Genomic DNA, 20906 nt, shown 5'->3' on the forward strand with positions numbered 1-20906 from the left:
CAAATTTGGTTTAAGAGTTGTGTTCTTCCTGTAAGTACTTTTTCTAATTTGTCTTCTAGCCTCTGTGATGTCTGGTTTATGAATTCATTCATTATTAAACAAGATCATATTGAGTGATGACTGTGTCAGGCTATGGGAATATAATATTAGGTAAAAACACATTACTGAATTTGCAATGTAATGGCAGAGACAGAAAATAATCAAATATTCACAAAGTAAATAGAAACAAAATAACCTCAAAATAAATGTAAAGCTGAAGAAAAAGTACATTAGGAGTACCTAAAACTGGAGAGCAAGCACCAACTCAGTGGGTCAAGGAATATTTCTTTGTATAGGATATGATACCAGTTGGAGAGATGGGCTACATATTCAATATGTTTATGTTATATATACAGGTATAAACCATGTAATAATACATATGGTTAATACAAGTGTAAAATGTTAAAAATATGGATTAAGAAATACAGGGTTATAAAGATTGATGTGGGTGACACAATATTCATTATTTCTTAAACACACTAAATCACACAACATATAGTACCTAGTCTGATGCTGAACAAATAATATCATTCGTTCTTCAGGAGCCACATCTCATTTATTTATTCATTGTGGCAAAGTGCATGCATTCACCTAGACCTTTCAAAATTTGTCATCTATCTAATCCTTACTTGTGTCCCTAACAGCCAACAGCTGTGTCAAGAAAATGGAACAATCCTGGAAAGTAAAACAAATGCAGAACATAGGTTTTAAGAGCAATTAATGCCTAATACATATCATATAGGAATCTTGAGTATGTGTGGCAAATTATAAATTTATTTTTTTGTTTTTGGTGTTGTTCTATGGAGATCACCAAACAGAAAGCTCCCTGATTATTTTTTTTTGTTTCTTTTTTTTGAGACAGGGCCTCACTCCATCTCCAGGCTGGAGTGCAATGGTACAATCATGGCTCACTGCAAACTCAAACTCCTGGGTTCAAGCAATCATCCTCTCTCAGCCCCGCTGAGTAACTGGGTCTACAGGTGTGCACCATCACGACTGGCTAATTTTTGTATTTTTTGTAGAGATGGTGGGGGGAGGTCTCGCTAAGTTACCCAGACTGGTCTCAAACACCTGGGCTCAAGTGATCTGCCCACCTTAGCCTCCCAAAGTGCTGGGATTATAAGCAATGAGCCACCTCACCCAGCCTCCCTGATTAGGTTTCATCACAACTTGCTTTGCAAACTTTCTGGGGCCACCACCTGAAAATTCAGGGCAGATTTTTCTTCCAAAAAACTGTACTTAAATATCTGGAAACAGTGTCAAATACAGCAGGGCACACACACAACTGACAATTTTCAAATACAGAGCTATTTTACTTAGTCAAAAAATACCTTGCAGTCATCTTGCACTCCTTCAAAAAATCCCTACTTATATTACCTGTCATTGGACAAGTAACTCTTCTCAGGCACTGCTAATATAATGAAAAGAACTCAAATCGGTTACACTCTCATTAAGATAGCTCCAAGTAAACTAGAAATACACCCCAATTCAGAGTGGATTTTGGAAAGTTCCAGTTACTTTCTTGAAAAGAGAATGGAAAAGGAACCATTCTCCATGTTTCAATTAGAGTTACATAGCATGAGTCTCTTGAGACACTATTGAACATATAGGAAATAACGTTGCTATCTACACACACACAACACACATAAGACAGATAAAGTTTTAAAATATTGTCATCCTGAATATCCTAAGCTGTACAAGAATGTGTCAGCCAATTCTGCAATAAAATTGACTTGGAAGTATATTTGACTTGCAAGTAATTATTCATGATGGTTTAGTTCTGAAGTTATGATTACTTACTATGCTGCAGAATCATTAAGCTGGTACTCTCGGGATCTGTTGAAACAGGCTTGCACACCACTATCTTTCCACAATCTCTTTATAACTCCAGCAAGTTCTGCAGTCATAAAGCCTTCTTCGGCAGCTCCAGCTAGCACAAAGAGTTGGCGTGCATCATCCTGAACATTCAAAGGACATTTTTTAAGTAAAAAGGGATACGTTACAGATAAAAAAGTACAAAGGAGACAATTTTAGAGTTAAAAAAAAAAGGCAATAGTGAATTTCCTTTGTTTTTATTAACGTGTCATTACTTTTCTCTAAGGCACCACTTAAAAATTGGCTTGACCAAAAGACAATAATCATACATCATATGTCTATGTTTTGTGGTGTTAGTAGTATCTGTCAAGGCACTAGGAAGCTGGAAGAATAATTAAGGTTCCGGCTAATAAAGGGGACATTAGCCAATTATCCACTGACAGTTTGTTGTGGATTGAAGATGATCATTTTTGAGAAAACAGAAGAAGAATCTATGTCTTCTTCCTCTCTCCTCAAAATGTTTTCTAAACTAAGAAACACAACTTTCTATCTTAAAGATTAGAGATAGAATTGAATTAAGTGTTAGCTTTCTGATATACCTTACAGTTGCAAAGTAAGTTCAGAGAAGGGAGAAATCAGTGTGGAGTGGGCAAGACCAGAAGACTAATTTCATATAATGGTCTGAGATTTTCAGGAGATTTTAAGTATGGACACATTAAAATCAATGGGGCAGCAGTTGGGAGCAGGTGTTTTGCTAATCCAGGCATAGAAAACAAAATAAGCACAGCTTTGGAGTAGAAATACTCATGATATATATAGAGGACAGTATGTAAAAATTTCTAAATGAAAAGATACTTTATATAAAGTTAATTAAACTTTGCTTAAAATTTGAGGCTACTCATATTTGGCTATTCTGATCCACAAGTAATCAACCACTCTAAATCACTGTGTGGTCCAAGAGAAATATAATGTGCACCACTAATACCATCTAAATATTTTAATAGCTACATTTTTAAAAGCTTTTTTTAAAGCTAGGTGAAATGATTTTTAACAGTATACTTAACCTATGTATAAAAATATCAATTCATTTATATGTAATAAATATACAATTATATTTCATATTTTTTCATACATATTACAAAATCTGGTGTGTATTTTATGCATACAGCTCATTTCAATTCAAAGTAGATACATTTTAAGGATTCAGTAGCCACATGTGGATAGTAGCTACCATACTGGATAACACAACTCTAGTTTCCAAATAATAATACAATTAAAAAAAAACAAAACAATAAACAAACAAAAAACCCAGATGTGAAGTTTCTTTCTTCACAGCGATTCTTCTTGAGATACGTAGCTTTAAGTTAATTGGGTGGACAATTCTAATTTCTTTCAAGAGGCATTCTTCCAAAGTATTGTAGCAGATGCTTATAAAGTGACGGCACACATTATTATAAGGGGTATAGAAGAGAAGCAGCATTTGGTGACACAGGCTAGCAGAGTGTACTAGCTGACAATATAAATTCATGCTGTTGCCAATTTGTGAAACATTTTCTTTTCAGCTGGAACCCATCATGAAAAATAATTAAGTCTCTCAGCATGAGAACATATTATTCAAGCATATGCTTCCCTTTTTAGCAAATCACAAGAGAAATGCAAGCAACCAAGTGACACGTGCATGATATCCTTAATAAACCTCACATAACATGGTTTCAAGTCATTCTTAGCACCACTAGTCTTAATTCCAGTAAACAATTATTCAATTATCCAAATTATTACCTATACATGAGAAATTTCTGAATCTGACCATTTATTAAATTACATCAAATATAACATTTCTATTTTAGAAAAGTACTTTTCGCTTAAATAGGTTTTTAAATGAGCTTTCATTATGACGTCTTTATTCAATTTCAATAGCGTTTTTTGACAAAAAAAGACTAATGCCCTCCAGTATGGGTCACAAGATCACATTCTTCTCAAACTTTCCAGGAACAGGCCTGAAGTAAAGACTTAAGAAACACTGGAAGCTGTATTTATAAATTGCATTCTCTCTGTGGCATTAAAAAAATGTTTCTTTTTCATAATTCTACATATAAGTGAGATGATGTAATATTTTTCTCTCTGTGTCTGGCTTATTTCACTAAGCATAATGTCCTCCAGGTCTCCAAAAACAAAACAAAAAATCCACGGAAACAAAAATAGGTCAAGGTCAAATATACAAAGCTAGAGAACAAACCAGTAGTTATGGTTATGGGGTGGGGGAGGAGAGGAGGGAGAGCAAAGAGAAAATAGAGAGACATATTGAAAGAATACAAAGTAGCAGATACACGGGATGACCAAGTCTAGAGAAGTAGAGACTGAAGTACAATATGAGCACTGTAGCTAATTAAAATGTACTGTATTCGAGATTTTTGTTAAATAGGTTTCAACTGCTCTTATAGCCAAAAAAATTAACTATGTGAGATAATGGATATGTTAACTTGCTCCATTGTAGTAACCATTTTACTATCTATATGTATCTCATAACATCAAGTTGTAAAGCTCAGATAATTTTTTCAAGCCTCTTTTCTTTAACGAAAACTTACTGGGATTATTCACTTCCACATCATTACCAGGACATTCAGGTGTGTCTGTAGATGAGCTTTCAGGCAATAATCTGAGCAGGAAAACACTGCTGAAATTATTCTACCTAATCTTCTGTATAAAACGAACCCAAGGCACAAAGAGGTTAAGCAACTTACTTAAAGTTCCATGGCTAGTCACCCAATCATACAAATTAGGGAGTCAATGGTTCATTATCTAAAACAGGATAAATTTTAAAAACACAGAATGATGCAATGATTTTATCTTTCCATGGAATGAGGTCTTTGCAAAATCTGTGAGAAAGAAAATTACTTAACATTTATAAATATAAACGTGAGTGTACCAAAATAGTGTGATACAGAGTAGAAAAAGAAGAGAAGACTGGAGTTTGGTAAGGATACAGGTTAATAAAGCAGTTTACAAGAAGTCTTTGTGGTGGTGAAAAGAAAGAAACATTATTCGCCAGGCAATTATTTGACAGAAAAATTCCTTGGATGTAGCAAAGCTAAAATATTTTCAAATTACTAAAAGCAAATAAAAATAAGATGATTTAGAGAAAGTAAATTCCAGTTCATATAACCATGTGCTCTGAGAACTCAGAAAGGAGCTATGAAGCATTATTTTGTCAAGAGACAAATAATAAGTCCTCATTCCAAGCGGTGGTCAGGGGATATCTGGCATGCTGTACTTATTTAGTGATTATATGTTTTATTTAAAGCTGTCACCCACTTGATGAAAATTCAGAAGAGTCTGCCTAGGATGGGAGGAGAAGACTTTAAGGGAGCATGATGGCTGTCGTCTGACACAATTAAAAGGTAAGAAAGAACAGAGTTCATGTTTAGGCACAGAGCAGAAAAAGGGGCATTCTTAAGAGCAAAAGATATCAGAACTCATCTCAACTAGAGGAATTTTTTTTTAAATAATCAAATCCACCTGAAAAACAAATAAAGGGAAGGGGAATGAGAGACAGAGGTTTTAAAGCAAAGGTCGGATGACTATTTATTGTAATACAGCAGATAGAATTTATGTATGAGATTAAGAGTTTAAATTTAAAAAGATCTGCAAGCCCTTCTAAAATAGAAGCTAAATAATATGGTAATGGAGTGTTATTGAGAGTTTTTAGCATGAAGGGCTGTTTAATTTTATTGAAGGCCTTTCTTTCATCTATTGAGATAATCATGTGTTTTTTGTCATTGGTTCTGTTTATGTGATGGATTACATTTATTGATTTGCATATGTTGAACCAGCCTTGCATCCCAGGGATGAAGCCGACTTGATCAGATGTTAAAGAGTTGCTTTAAGGAATACATACATGTAAAATACATTTTTTTTTCTAAAAGCACAAATATAATCAAAGTAAAAATGTCTTGAGGAAGTGAAATAGGAAGTCATTTTTCTTTTTTCCCCATAAGAATACTTAAAAGGGGGAAAAAGCCTAAAATAAAAAGTTAATTTTAACTAAATTGCAGAGATAATTTTTCAACTAAATTGCAGTGAATTTCGCATGAAGTACGAGTTTCATTAAGTCAAGAAGGGAAATTATCAATAAACATATTATATAAATATACAAATTTATAAATCTTACACATGTATAGATATACTTTTTCAAATTGGTAAAACGGAGAAATACTGACATTTAAGTGTTCTTTGTATTGACAAGAGAACTTGTCAATACAGAAACATGAGATAAGTGAAATGAGGATAGAAATATACTGTATTAGAAGCACACATTCATTTCAAATGGTGGCTAGTATCATTTTGCCACATATATATCAATATTTTTCAGAACCAAAACAAAAACCGTAAGTTTCTTCATCTTAGTTCTCAAACATAAACCAGAATACTACTATACATGATTCAAACATTCATGTGGAAAAAGCAAGTAAAAGTAACAAGGAGCATTTTGAAAAAGACTGGGAGCACAGGGATGTTATTATCAGATATTAAAAGCCTACAACATGTAGGCAGATCCATAGGGGAAAAAAATCCCAAATCTGAACTTAGTACATGATAAATGTGGCAAGATAAATCAGTCAGAAAAGATAAAATTAATCCAGTAACACTGGTGATAATTAGATAGCCACCTGAAAAGAAATAAAATGTGCATCCTTACTCCATGCATGTAACAAAACATGCTTCACACAGATTAAAAAATAAACACAGAAACAAATGTTAAAATCCACTCCCTCGAAATTCCCCTTGCTTTAAAAAAAGCATCAATATTTGGTAAATCTTTTGTTGAGAGAGGATGTTCTACATTTAAACACAATGGAAGAAATAATGGGAAGATTTAAACATTTTTTAAAATACAGTATTACCATAACATTAATGGCAGTTAAGTAAAATGTGACTTACTAAACATTTGTATTAATGGACAAAGGGTTAATACATATGTACATATAGACAAGCAAACAGATCATCAAAACACCAAGATTTCAAGTGATAAATGAATAAAGTGCACAAGCCACATAGAAAAATAAAAATATAATCAATAGACACAGAAAACTGTTCAGCTACATTAAAAATGGAAAATTCAAATTAAACTGATACATGATTTACGAACAACAAATTAGCAAAGATTTTTTAAATACAAGACTCCTAAATTTTGGCTGCCCAGAGCGCTAAGAAAAGGCATTCCAAAAACTGCTGCAAGGAAGGTAAACTGATAGAACCTTTCTAAAAAACAATCTAGCAAATCTACAGACAGACACAGACAAACTAACTAATGAAAAGTAAATAACAAAGTTATTGGAACAGAAAAATGGCCATTATGCAGGAGCATGTATGAGGCTTGGGGAGAAAACTTATTTCAGTCAATTCAAGGTGAGGTTGCCTACTCCTCACAGCCTATAAAGTATTCTAAATAAGTGCTTCTCAAGCTCTCTGTGATGAAGAACCGGTGTGGTGTTTTATTTCATTTGCATTTGTTTCCAGTCTATTCCAGAATAATAGTAGAAAAAATTAAATGACACACAAAACATAAATTAATATTTTAAAAACTCTCAGACTGAACAATAAATTACTCTGTCAATTGCTGTAAACCCAATAGCTTACATTTAATTTCTATATCCATTTTGTGCACACTTTTGTGGACAGGCACTAGTCCATGAACCACATTTTGAACAGCTCTCCTCTAAGTGCTCAGTGCCTGAACAGGTGAATATGCCCCTTTGTAAAGCTTCTGAAATTTTACTTCATTAGAAACATAATCACCTAAATTATCAATATATTATCATTCACAGATGGACTATCCTCATTCTACAAAAGTTGTGAAATGATATTACGCATAAAATGTGATTGCTCTATGCAAGCCTTGAAAACAATTTTGTTTCTTCTCATTTTAAATAACCAGTGTGTAATCTGTTTTGGAAATCTGGTAACTGCCAAATATGAAGCAAACCACAGAAAATTAGTCACCACTTATTAAGATTTTACATCTTCTTACTCAATTCTTACTAAATCAACCTATCTACTAAGTAAGATGTAATCCCAACCAAATCAACAAGCTGTTTTGGTTTGTTGTGTTTCAACAGGGTTGTGGGGGAATTCAGCTGGCTCTCAAGTTCATCTGGCAGAGAAAATCATGATGGCCTTGATATCCGGCAAAAGAACAACGGAATGAAATGGGGTGCGTTTACTCTACTAGGTGCCAACTAATCCATAAAACCACAGAAATTAAAATGATGTGACTCTCAGTAGAGTAACAGTAATGTAATAATAATTATTTAAAAAAACAAAAACAAAAACAAACAAAAAAAAAACAAGGCCGGGTGCGGTGGCTCATGCCTGTAATCCCAGCACTTTGGGAGGCTGAGGCAGGTGGATCACTTGAGGTCAGGAGATCAAGACCAGCCTGGCCAACATGGTGAAACCCTGTCTCTACTAAAAACACAAAAAATCAGCCAGGTGTGGTGGCAGACACCTGCAATCCTAGCTACTCCGGAGGCTGAGGCAGGAGAATCGCTGAACCAGGAAGGCGGAGGTTGCAGTGAGCTGAGATCGTGCCCCTGCACTCAAGCCTGGCAACAAGAGTGAAACTCCATTTCAAAAAAACAAACAGAAAAAAAAGCAAAAGATAAGAATAGCAGCAACAGACATTTATTGAGCACGTATTACGACCAAGGCATGTGGGGAGTGCGTAATATTCAAAACGTCATTATTCCTCACAACCCTACAACACAGATGTTATTATTTCCCTTGTATTATAAGGAAACAAGCTTAGGGAGGTTGAATAGCTTAGTAAGTGACAGATGTGGGGAAAAAGAATACATCAATAGAAAGAAAACGTGGAGTCCAGAAACACACCCAATTTAATGCTAAGGGCAGCAATTTCAAGTCACTGAGGAATAGACGGAATAGGCTGATTATTTAATATTCAATAAACGACTGTTAGGCAAAAGATATTATAAAATATACTTAGATCCTAACTAGCAACAAACACAACATTTAAAGGTGTGTGAAGAGGTAGAGATAAATATAAAAAATAAAACTACAAACATTCTAAAAAAATAAGAGAATTAAAAAAATTATAAAGTGAAGAATGCCATTCTAATAAGAAACAAAACACAGAAGTGAGAATCGACTGCAAAAATCTTAACAGTTCTGTAACGTACTATTTCAAAAACTAAAAGAAATATGCTAGGCAAAAGTGTTTGCAATATGCAAGGAAGGGTTAATATGCTTAATACTTAAACAGAATCAATGTGACAAGATAAGTAATTGAACAGAAATGAGTGAAAACTAAGAGGAGTTCACAGAAGAAATACAAATGAACAAAATGTTTTAAAATAATTCTCAAATTCATTAAAAATCAGGAAAAAAGTAGAAAAAGACAATACTTCTGATTTATCAGATGTTAAAAATTGAAACGCTGATAACACCTAAGTTGTTGAGACTATGGTAAAACAGACACTGATGAAAAGTTACTACAACAGATTATGCATGTTGCTTTTCTTCGGAAAGCAAACCTGTGGTACCTATCAAAATTCAGTATCTGGTTATCCTTCAACTCAGGGTTAATACTTACAGAAACAGAAATATATTCAGACTTCTTCTGAATACATTGTTTGTGGCTGGGCATGGTGGCTCATACTTGTAATCCTAGTACTTTGGGAGGCCGAGGTGGGCGGATTACTTGAGGCCAGGAGCTCGAGACCAGCCTAGCTAACACAGTAAAACCCCATCTTTACTAAAAATACAAAAATTAGCCAGGTGTGGTGGCACACATCCGTGGTCCTAGCTACTTGGGAGGCTAAGGTATGAGAATTGCTTGAACCTGGGAAGCAGAGGTTGCAGTGAGCTGAGATTGTACCACTGTACTCCAGCCTGGGCTACAGGGCGAAACTCTGTCTCAAAATAATAATAACAATAAATATAATAATAATAATAATACACTGTTTCTTATTCGTAGAATGCTTTTTCCATTTTTGTCCAGAAAACTCTTATTCATGTTTCAACAGTTTCAATGCCCCTTCCTCGTGTCCAGGCCACGTTTAATTCATCTTTGTATTCCTTAGCACAACTGCAAAAGCCCAGTAGTTTTGAAAGCTTACGTAAAGATAGGCAACACAAAACATGGGGTAGACCAATGAGAAGCAATGGAAGGACATGAGGCATTTGTGTGAATGAGTTAATGATGATGGAGAAAGCAAACAGAAGTAATAGTCTAAAGGCAGGAAGAAGACAGTTACTGAAGTATCGCTAAAGGGAGTTTAAAAAGAGTGGGTCAAACCAGCAATAGTGAAACAAAGATGAGCAAAGCAGGCCCACATGAGATTCCAAAGCATCAGAAAACTGGTTTAAAAAAAAAAAATAGAGCTTGAGAGTAGTTATTTCCAGTCTTGAAACTACGCCCAAGTTATGTTTAAAAAAAGAAAGAGAAAACGACAACATTCCTTGAGAGAAAAACTTGAAAATAAAAAGAACTCATGAAAAGCTGTTTGTATTGATCCTTCATGATCTCCTAAAATGGAGGCTACAACGATTTTTCTTTCATAAGCACATAAAAGATTCAAATGCAGAATGTCATATATGTGAATTTGGTACAAGGTTTAAATTAAAAGTTTATAATTGGAATTGGTGTAAGGTACAATTTTTATTAATTCTTTTTTCTTAATCTAAGCATGGTTCCCTACTGTACAGTCTTTCAAACAAAGATTAAAAAGGCTTAGTTTAATTAGCATTTCCAAGTAGATTTCAACATTATTTTCAATAATAATTTATAATGTTCTTTTAAAATGTCTTTTCTGAAATAAGATTTGATCATCTCAAGAATATTTATTGGTTGGAAATCACGCTAATTTATGCATTTATCATTTATTCATTCAACAAATGCTTTTTGAGCTCAAAAAGTTTGCTGAATAAATGATAAATGTATAAATTATTTAAAATGATATTGAAATCTACTTGAAAATTTTAATTAATGACACTAAGCTTTTTAAAAAAGTTTAAAAAACAGTAAATTAACATGGCTCAGTAACTTGTAAGAGAATTCTTAAAGTAACATTTTAAAAACTAGATTTTACAGATTTTTCCAATGTGTATTCCCTAATGTTGCTTTCATTCATTTTTCTTCCCTAGTAAGCATGAATTGAGCCTACCTTTAAAAAATAAAATCTAGCTGATACTAAGACAAAAAGAAAAATTTATAGTCTCTATACACAGAATCTTCATAGTATTAGTAGGGAGACAGTATGTATACTGAATACACAGAATTATAAAGGAATCATAAAAATAAATACTAGTAAAAATAATACAATAATATATTTGCTAGAAATAAATACATTAAGCAATCAAACAGAAGATGAGAGAAAAAAAAGAAAACAAAGGTGCCTTATGGATTGGATTGGGCTGCTTCCAATCCAACTGAAACAAGTTATTGGGCCAAATGAGGAGGCACAGGCATAGTGCCTTGGTTACCACGAGCTGTATGGCAGTCTCTGTACCATGTAATTTCCTGGGTGCTAGTTTCTTTCTTGGCAAAATAAAGAACTGGAACTAGCTTGTCTCCAAAAATCTCTTTTAGCTCTCAAATTTTGATACACGGTTTTTAATAGCCGATATTTTCCTATTCCAAAGATAAGCAAACTTTTATACTGTTTTCATTATTCGAGATTAGATTGCTTTTCAGTCTAGGCAGGAATACAAATAACTAGATCACTTCAGTATTCCAAATTGCAGAAACAGATTGTGAAGAGTGCCAGGGTAAGCAGTTTACTCAGTACTAAAAATTATTGTGGGAATACAGGGGTACCCAACACAGCATGCTATACAGAAAGCACTGTGGTGATTATTCAGTTGTCCAAATCATCTAACGGATAAGGAAAACATAAAGGAGAGATTACGCAATCCTACATATTCTAATATTTCACTCACTTCTAACGCTCCTCATTTCACTCACTTCTATGCTTTTGATTCCTTTTATGAAATGGTCCTGATAGTTGACAAGCCTATGTTACATGGTACGAGATTAGCATACAGGTTATTCTTTTTACTCATCAGGTCAGCTCCAACAAATTTAATAACTTACCGCCCGGGCTGAGTCACCAAAGTCTATCTTCAACCTCCCCATAGCCCTAATGATAGCAATAATTGACTGGATGGTGTTACTGTAGACCACGGCTTTGTATTGTTTACACTCCTCTTCTGAATAACCAGCTTCATGGATAATTCTAATGAGACAAAAGGGAAAAAAAAGAATATTTACTTCCTTTGGTAGAACGGTACACTAACTTAAACATAAACAGCAAATTTAGTGTTTAAATCTACTTACTTCATCTGCTTCACAATTGTACTTTTACCAGATTCACCAGCACCTAAAAATATAAAACATAAAAGGTTTCTAACTTCATCATAATCACTTAAGTATATTCAACTCCCAACACACACACACACACACACACCCCAGTCTCTCTCTGTGTGTCTACCTCTTAGAGCTGAATTTTGTTTTATACTAAAATGAGATACAAGGCAGCAAATAGGTAGGATGAATAAATATGAAGATCTAACATACAACATGAGAACTGTAGTTGTACAGTAATAATACTGTATGGAGTCAGGATTTTGCTAAATGAGTAGATGACAGCTGTTCTAGCCACAGGGGACAAACAGGTAATTACATGAAATGATGTATATGTTCATTTGTCCCAATATAGTAACCATTTTGATACATATATTTTGTAACATCATGTTGTATGCATTTAAAATTTTAAAACAAATAAATAAAATGAGCTTCATCGCTTTCCAAACACACAGAAAAGTTCTGGGAAATACATCTGCTCTATTATTTCATATAGTTAAAGTCAATAAACTCAAATAAAAAAAAACATGCTTCTACTGTTGTTTGTGTGTATTCTCCAAAGCATTAAAAAATTCAGTCTTCTCTAAGTTAAATTAAATCTGTATAAATTAGTTTTATTTAAGACTCTGCTCCCCACTGGAAGATGTTTTAACTGCTTGACCAATTATCTTAATTTTAACCTGTGGCTCTTGTGAAATAGGCAGCAGTGGCACCAAGAAGCCATATGAAAAACTATTTTAAAATATCAGATGTTCAAACAGCTACGTCTCATGCAATATGTGTTCGATCACCATTATTAAAAACCTAATACAGAACTAACATGATTTGCTAGCACTGAGGATTCAGTATTGTGCTGGACAAAAAAATAAAATAAAATAGAAAGTGTTTTTTCATCTTCATTGTCATGCAAGCCAAAAGGCCAGGAGCCATTCTCAAAACTCTCCTTCACTCTGTATACATGCAGGGTCTCCTCAAGATTTGAGTTCCTAGTGCTATGCTACCCTAAAATGAAAATACTACTAAGGAAATGACGGTTTACAAAATCAGGCCCTTCTTAAATACCCTTTCCACTTAACAATAGCTGCTATCTTTATACCAAATTAGAGCAATTATTTGTCAGGCTCCCCTCCCTTGATTGCTGGGTATTGAGAACATCTGAGCAAAGGACACAAGACATGGAAGATATGACAAGTCTATCATTCGGCTTCACATACTCTTTGGCCAATACTACAATATCCTGGAGGAATTTATGACTGTTCGAGAGACCGGGCCCAGGATTTTCACTATATTTTCATTTCATTTTAGGCTCCGTATTCCCATTTTCCCTGGGCCATTCCTACAGAGTTTTATGTTCAGCATTACTGAACAACTTACAGTTCCAGGAACACCCACTGCTGCTCATGCCACACATCTTCAAACACTGTTTCCCCTGCCAAAATGCAATTTGCTCTGGTCTTGCCATCCTGGTGATTTTTTATTAACCATCAAACTTACCTCCTTTGTCAACCTCTCCTTACCCACACTGCATGTGATTCCTGCTGCCTCTCACGTTGCACATGTTTGTATTTGAATTCTCAGAAGCTAGCTTGTGCTATACACAAAATCAATCAACCAGAAATGTAATTGAATTTATTTAAGCTATTTCTGACTGATACAACTGATGGTCAACTTCTGGGCCTCATCTCTCCCTTTACCTCTTTCCCTCTCCAGACACACAAAGACACACACACACACACACACACACACACACACACATACACACATACACACATCCAAATCACAGGCATCTGAAAAGAGGTCATAGTTGAATGGCCTATTTGAAAATCTGAGGATAAAACTCCCTAAATTTTACTTGTGGTTTGATATTTAAGAAATTTTCCCAAAATACCCTCACACTGAATAGAAAAGCAGGCACTGAATAAACAGTAAAGGCATTCTCCATTTACAGACAGCCTTTGAATCTTTCAGGGCATCTGCCAATAAAAACAATTCCAAGATAAACAACCCATTATTTATTAATCAACAACAGTGTGCTTGGCTCCATGAAAAGCACAATGGCAGGCATTCTGGCTCACACATTTCTCTAATCCAGGGGGTCCACCCAAGCAGTGCAACCTAGGCAGTCTCCAGTGGGGCTGTCTTTAATAAACCACTCTGGGTTTCTAGAGTACTGTGAGTTGAGGCAGTGGCTGCCATGCTGTGATGATGGGTCACTCGAGATCCCAGGATTCGTACACAGGGATGGTGATTCCACCGATATAGTGAACTTTGATGAATAGCCACTATGGTCCATTTTGTTAGTGAAACAACTCAAAAGCCCAGAGAAAGGTTCAAGTGATGTAAACTCGTGAGTTTAGAGATCCACGAAAGGAAAGAAAATCAGAAATAGTAAAGAATAAGATTGTTTCCAGTTGAACTATGTATGTACAAATGAGAATGTTTAAACCTTAAGAAAAAAAAAATTTTCCTGCTATTAGACATTATCTCTACATTCTAATTAACTTTTTATCTCTTCAAATAAATGGGAACATGGGATACTTAGCTTACTTTGCATTGCACATCCAGTCAATGGCTTGTGGTTCAAAAAGCCCTGAAATCTGTTTAACATTAAAGAGTGGGGGACCGGTCGCGGTGGCTCATGCCTGTAATCCCAGCACTTTGGGAGGCTGAGGCGGACAGATCACGAGGACAGGAGTTCTAGACTTGCCTGGCCAATATGGTGAAACCCTGTCTCTACTAAAAATACAAAAATTAACTGGGCGTGGTGGTAGGCGCCAATAGACCCAGCTACTTGGGAGGCTGAGGCAGAAGAGTTGCTTGAACCCGGGAGGCAGAGGTTGCAGTGAACAGAGATCGTGCCACTGCACTCCAGCCTGGGCAACAGAGTGAGACTCTGTCTCAAAACAAAAAAAAAAAAGAGTGGGGATGGCAGTCATTAACTGGATTTGTACTTTCTTTACTAGTCACAAAATACTCTTTGCGGAATAGATATCTACAGGCAGAAATTTTGCAAAAACGTTTCAAAGCTTAGCAATTTACATAATTAGTTTTCAACTCTCACTTCCATACAGAGTCTCCTAACAGGAAAATTACAAATGCCACGTGGTTAGGGTTTCAACATTCTGAACACTGGTATTTTCTCCATACAGGAAAGAGTAAATAGTTGTTCTCTACAAATCCCAGGCAGCACATTCACTTCTGGGAGGCTGGGAGTGTAACACTGCACATCGTTGCCTGATGTGCATGCCAAGTCAATATGCTGAGACCCTGGGCTGCAGCAGAGAAAGAGGTTTAATCGTAGTAGGGCCACCAAACAGAGGTAGAGGAAACCGCAAATCCATCTGCCTGAGGAGTTTGGGGATAGCGTTTTTAAGGGTTTTGGAGTGGGCTGAAGTGTACAGATTGAATGGTCGACAAATGCAGGGTAAAGCCATAGGTCAGGGAGATGAAGAAACTATTCTTAGGCTGATTCGGTTCTTCTGTGAGGGTCTTTAAACTGGATGGCCTCCGCTGTTAAACTGGAATTCAGGATCTACTTATATAATTCTTAAACGAAAGCCTCATGATTCTAACACCAGAGATCCAATCTAAGGCCAGAAATACTATCTATAGGAACAACGGGGATGCAAATGGTCAGTATCCAGTGTTATGTGACTTTCAGTTACAAGGAAGTGGGTCAAAGCACAGACTAATGCTTAATTAAAACTATATTTCTGTCCAGAAATCTTGTTAACCCTGTGAACATGGCTTCAGCAGGAAGCAATATTGAAAAGAAAAAAATGGGGTTGGGGGGTAAATTTTTTCCAGTAGTACTCAGCCAAGTTGCTGTTACTTTTCACTTAAATCCAGGATGGGATGAAAAGTGCTCCCATCTACCAAGAGCAACTTCAAGAAGAAAAGAGAAATATGTAACATGTGTCAGTCAAGAAAGATCAAAGTGCACGACCATTTGCAGTCACGAAACCTGGCTGGTCAAGGTGACTAAGTGGCCCGCCCGCACAGGAACTATCAATAAGCTAATCACTGTGGAGTGAATGCGAGTTTAGAGGGGAGAATGTGACTCCCAGAGGGCTGAGAATGTGTGTGCTATGGTTATGGTTGGCCAGTGGTGACAAAGCCAAAGTTGTGATGTTACAGTAGGTCGCTAGTCAGGCATGAGCAGGGCAGGAGAGGGCTCCACTTGACCAGGAATGTCAGGTGACCATCAGGTGATGGACAGGAGGTTGTTAAATGTTTCTCTAAAATTGTAATTGATCACAGTCAGTGAAAGGGAAAGGCAGTCTCCATATAGATAGAAAAAAACCTGCAACTGGTGATCAGCAGCTTCCCAATAAGATCTGAAGACATGGGTGAGTGAGCTCAAGCATGCACATTAAGAGGCAAAATGGTGGAGTTTAACTGGTATATGACCTTCCTCTAGGAATGCTAGACTGGTAAGGGAAGAACGCCTCAAGTGAGTATGGGCACAACTCCAGTGAACACACTGCACAGGCTCCTCTCCCCAGCACTAGCAGGCCACTGCGCATGTGAACAGTCCACCCCAAGGGAAGAATCAGGGGAAAAGGGACACAAGACCCCGGACGTACCAATGTATAAAACTGCAAGTCAAAAGGCCAAACTGCACACCAACCATTTGAGTCACCAGCTTGGCCCTCATCCAGGTGCACATTCCTTCCTTTTGTTCCTGCTCTAAAACTTTTTAATAAATTTTCACTCCTCTAAAACTTGTCTCGGTCTCCCTACCTTATGCCCCTTGGCCGAATTCTTTCTTCTGAGGAGGCAAGAATTGAGGTTGCTGCAGATGCATTGGATTCGCTACTGGTAACAGGCACACAGAAGAGTCCTCCCCGTCCGCCCACTGGTCTCCTTTAAGGAGGAAGTGGCTAACGAAAAACTGCATCTCTGAGAGCAAATATGGAGCCGAGCAAATAAGACTGTGCTGAGGACAAAGGAGCACCATCACATTAACACCAGGGAGAGAACTCACGGGCACTCTGGGGTCTCAAACATACAGCAGCCTACAGGTAGGATCCAGGAAAGGGAAATGCATCAAGTCAAGATGGTGGGAGGAAGGGAGAAAAAATAAAAACAAATCAAGATATAAGGTAACCCTTTGCTAGATTCTAATTCCTTTAAGAGAGTTATGTAATTTATCGCTATCAATATGATAGTCAAACAGTGTCTGCCTCTGATTTGGTTGGGGGTAGCATAGGAAATTTTAGTCTTATCTGCTGGTAAAGTTTAAAACAAAACGAACAAAAAAACACTTCTGACCTCAGAAAACAAGTATCTTTTTTTTTCTTTCAAAGAAAAAATCTTTTGGTCAACTTTCTGCTTAGGGTCACATTTATATCATTTATTTCCTGGCTTCAAGGATGGAGGGTGTCCAACGTCACAGGCTGTTCGGCTACAACATGGGGATTTAGCCAAGTTATCTTATGCTGAAGTCCTCATACCACTACTCTCCTATTAAGAAATCTTAATTTTTATGTTGAACTTACCGATTTAAAATGTTAACACTGAATAAAACTAAACTACAGTTTAGTTGACAATGAACTAAAACTAAATTATAAATGCATTTAAATTCCTTTCTCTTTATTATAATGCTACTGTAAGATTAATAAGATCAAGGTCCTTATATTTAAGACAGAAGCAGATAAAGTAGGGGTGCAAGGGCAAATATAAATTAAAAATAAAACATTCAATTCTCCCTGTTGAAAGGAAAAACATTTCCCCTCCCTTTTTTCTTAGAGCATTTACTTTAGAAAAACTATAATTGGAAATACTTTTCTCTCTCTTTGAAATGTATATAATATATTCTTTTGAAAACAAAATAGGCCTTCTGCCAGCTTTATGACTCAGGAATGTCCTTCTCAAGGACCTGGGAGCCATCTCTTTGAAATGTAAATATCAAGGGAGATAGCATCCTATCTCCCAGTTTCTGTGGCAGGGTAGGAACTTGATTTCATGGGCACCTTGCTCCAAGATGCAAAACTAACTTCTGTCCTAAAGATAGAAGTTTCTTTTTCTCTTATGAATAAGGCCAATTAGCTAACATGATGGTCATCCCAATTACCATAGTAAAGGTAGGGTAAGCTATGTGTGACAAAGGTGCTTTGAAGTCCTCTTACTTGAGGACTTACTGTTTATCATGTTAACATGCATGTAATAGGTTGAATTGGCTGTAATGTATAAAGGGGTGAGGGTCTTTTGTCTTTCCAATATCTTAGCAGATGTACATCACAATCTGGTTTAATGCTTATTTAATAATGAAAATATTTTCTTTCTGTGCTATTTTTGTAAAGAGGATTTCTGGGTTGGGAGAAGATTTTGTTTTTAATTATCATTCCCCAACAAAGGTAATTATCTAAAATCTTCTCCATTTAGTTCTAAGAAGCTCTGAACTTATATTTAAATAAATATTTACACATATATGGGAGATAGCTGACATTCTGGGATATAAGAAGAATTTAATAATGACTGTAAACATTAAAATCCAAAATCCAGAGCTTCAAAATGACCCACTTTCCCCAATCTTAACTCCATATAAAACTATCCCCTGAGCCATTCACTTCTGAGATAGGTATCATACTATTATAATGAGCAAGAATGTATGCACACAAAGGAAATGAAATCAGTATATTGATGAGATATGTTCACTGCAGCATTATTCACAATAGCCAACTTATGCAATCAATCTGAATCATCTATCAACGGATGAATGGATAAAGAAAATGTTGTATATATATACACAATGAAATATTATTCAGCCTTAAAAAGGAAATCCTGTCGTTTGTGATAGTATGGATAAACCTGGGCAAATACCACATAATCTAACTTATATAGTACATGTAGAATCTAAAAAAGTCAGACTCATAGAAACAGCATAGAACTGTGATTACCAGGAGGATTAGCTGGGGGAACTGAAGGGGAGGGAGGGAGATGTGGGTCAAAGGGTACAAAGTTTTAGTTAGGATGAATAAGTTGTAGAGATCCACTGCACACCATGGTGACAACAGTTAATAACAACATACTGTATACTTGAAAACTACTAACAGAGTAGATCTTAAATGTTTTTATCACAAAACATGGTATGTATGCAAGATGATGGATACGTTAATTAGCCTGACTTAATTATTAACGTACCCATTTAGTAAAACATCACCTTGTATACTGTATATATAATTTTTATATATCAAAGGAGTCAACCCCGCTGACACTTTGAATATTTAGCTGCAGAACCATGAAAGAATACCTTTATGTGGTTTTAAAAAAATGAATGAAGGCACACACAAAGCTACCCTAGAAAGGCTGGACAAAAGAAAGAATTGTGTGCAGCACTGAAAGCTCTTTTCTGAGATGCCCGTCAAATAGACCATTTGGCTAACTGAACTGACAGACAAAATGTTTTTAAAATTTGAATCTACACACCCACTCGATGAGGAAGGGTGGAAGACCAGAGGCCATAGGCATATTTTCAGGTGTCTGTAAGTTTTCTGCAAAAAATTTTAATACAGTGTTTTTATTTGTATAGTGATAAAATAAACTCTGAGTCACCCTAATCACACCATATGTTTGAAGGGTGTCATACAGTTTCAAGGTCTATATTTGAGTTTGTGTTTATAAGTCCCTAAGATACTTAAGCAAATGTCAAATGTTGTGCTGGAGGGACCTTTCCATCTACCATTCTATCTGGTTTGACTGTCAATCACCCAGCTGGTCAAAGAAGAAGTGTCATGTGTTTCCAAGTGGCCCATGAGAGTGGTGTCATTGGGAATAAAATTCCTTATGCTTATAGATCTTATACCAACCAGCAAACAAAAATTTTACAAGATATATATATATATATATATATATATATATATATATATATATATAAAAACTTACAAAACAATCACTTAAGATAGTGATTTTTTTTTCCTCCCACAAGGGAATGAGCCAGTCTTTCCCTTCCCTTTTATATGAAAGCTATCAAGAAAGATCACAGCACTGAAAAGATGTGTGAAATCTGGCCCACAAAAAAGCCATTTTCAATGAGCACATAATGGAGGATGCCATTAAAGGATGGGCCAAAACCTAGGGGAGCAGCACTGAATGAAAACCAGGACATGAGAGGCCTGACAGTACTGTTTGAACCTTTACATGAAGCCACAGTCAGGAGAACATAGAATTTATCTTCCAAGTAGGGACTTTAGAGAGTTAAAGTAGACACAAGCTCAACTGGACTGACCTGGGCCAAGCAGGAAATATATCACTCTAGTCGTAACTGCAGACAAATCCACCTTGATTTCCCAGCTATGAGAGCCAGGTATGAGGTTGCTTTCTGTCACATCGACCCAAAGAGTCTTGACTACCCCTGTGCCAAGCAGTAATACTTTAATTATCTTGAGCTAATGAGGGAAAAACAAAGGAGGTTAATGAGGCATCTGTGCCAAGTGAAGGCCAAATAAACACTGCATGGTGCACAAAAGAAAGCTACAGAATTTTAGGTAGAAAAAGATGTGGGAAAATTTGACATTATACAGCCCTTTGCAAAAGAGGTATGCCAAATCAAAAGAATCATATCACAAGTGCAATTTATTGTGGCTAACATACCATTACTTCTCATACTAATTTCACATTTACACTTTATATATATATACACACACACACACACACATATACACGCACT

At 36.0% G+C, this 20906-nt stretch overlaps 1 protein-coding gene across 3 annotated transcripts in view; it reads right to left on the bottom strand.

The window, feature by feature from the left end:
* GNAI1 (G protein subunit alpha i1) overlaps window positions 1-20906 on the bottom strand; it is an 86076-nt gene that overhangs the window by 18039 nt on the left and 47131 nt on the right. For 2 of the 3 annotated variants that reach the window (XM_030825837.1, XM_003268198.4), the window contains 3 exons: window positions 12209-12251; window positions 11966-12107; window positions 1840-1997 (listed from right to left, as the gene is read on the bottom strand). In XM_030825837.1, the coding sequence (XP_030681697.1) occupies window positions 1840-1997; window positions 11966-12107; window positions 12209-12251 (343 nt within the window). Of the gene's footprint in view, window positions 1-1839; window positions 1998-11965; window positions 12108-12208; window positions 12252-20465; window positions 20561-20906 lie in introns of those variants that run through there. The other variant, XM_030825838.1, reaches the window with a different exon arrangement.

Source organism: Nomascus leucogenys, chromosome 13 (genome assembly GCF_006542625.1).
Source record: "Nomascus leucogenys isolate Asia chromosome 13, Asia_NLE_v1, whole genome shotgun sequence".
In the NCBI taxonomy this organism is placed as follows: Eukaryota; Metazoa; Chordata; class Mammalia; order Primates; family Hylobatidae; genus Nomascus; species Nomascus leucogenys.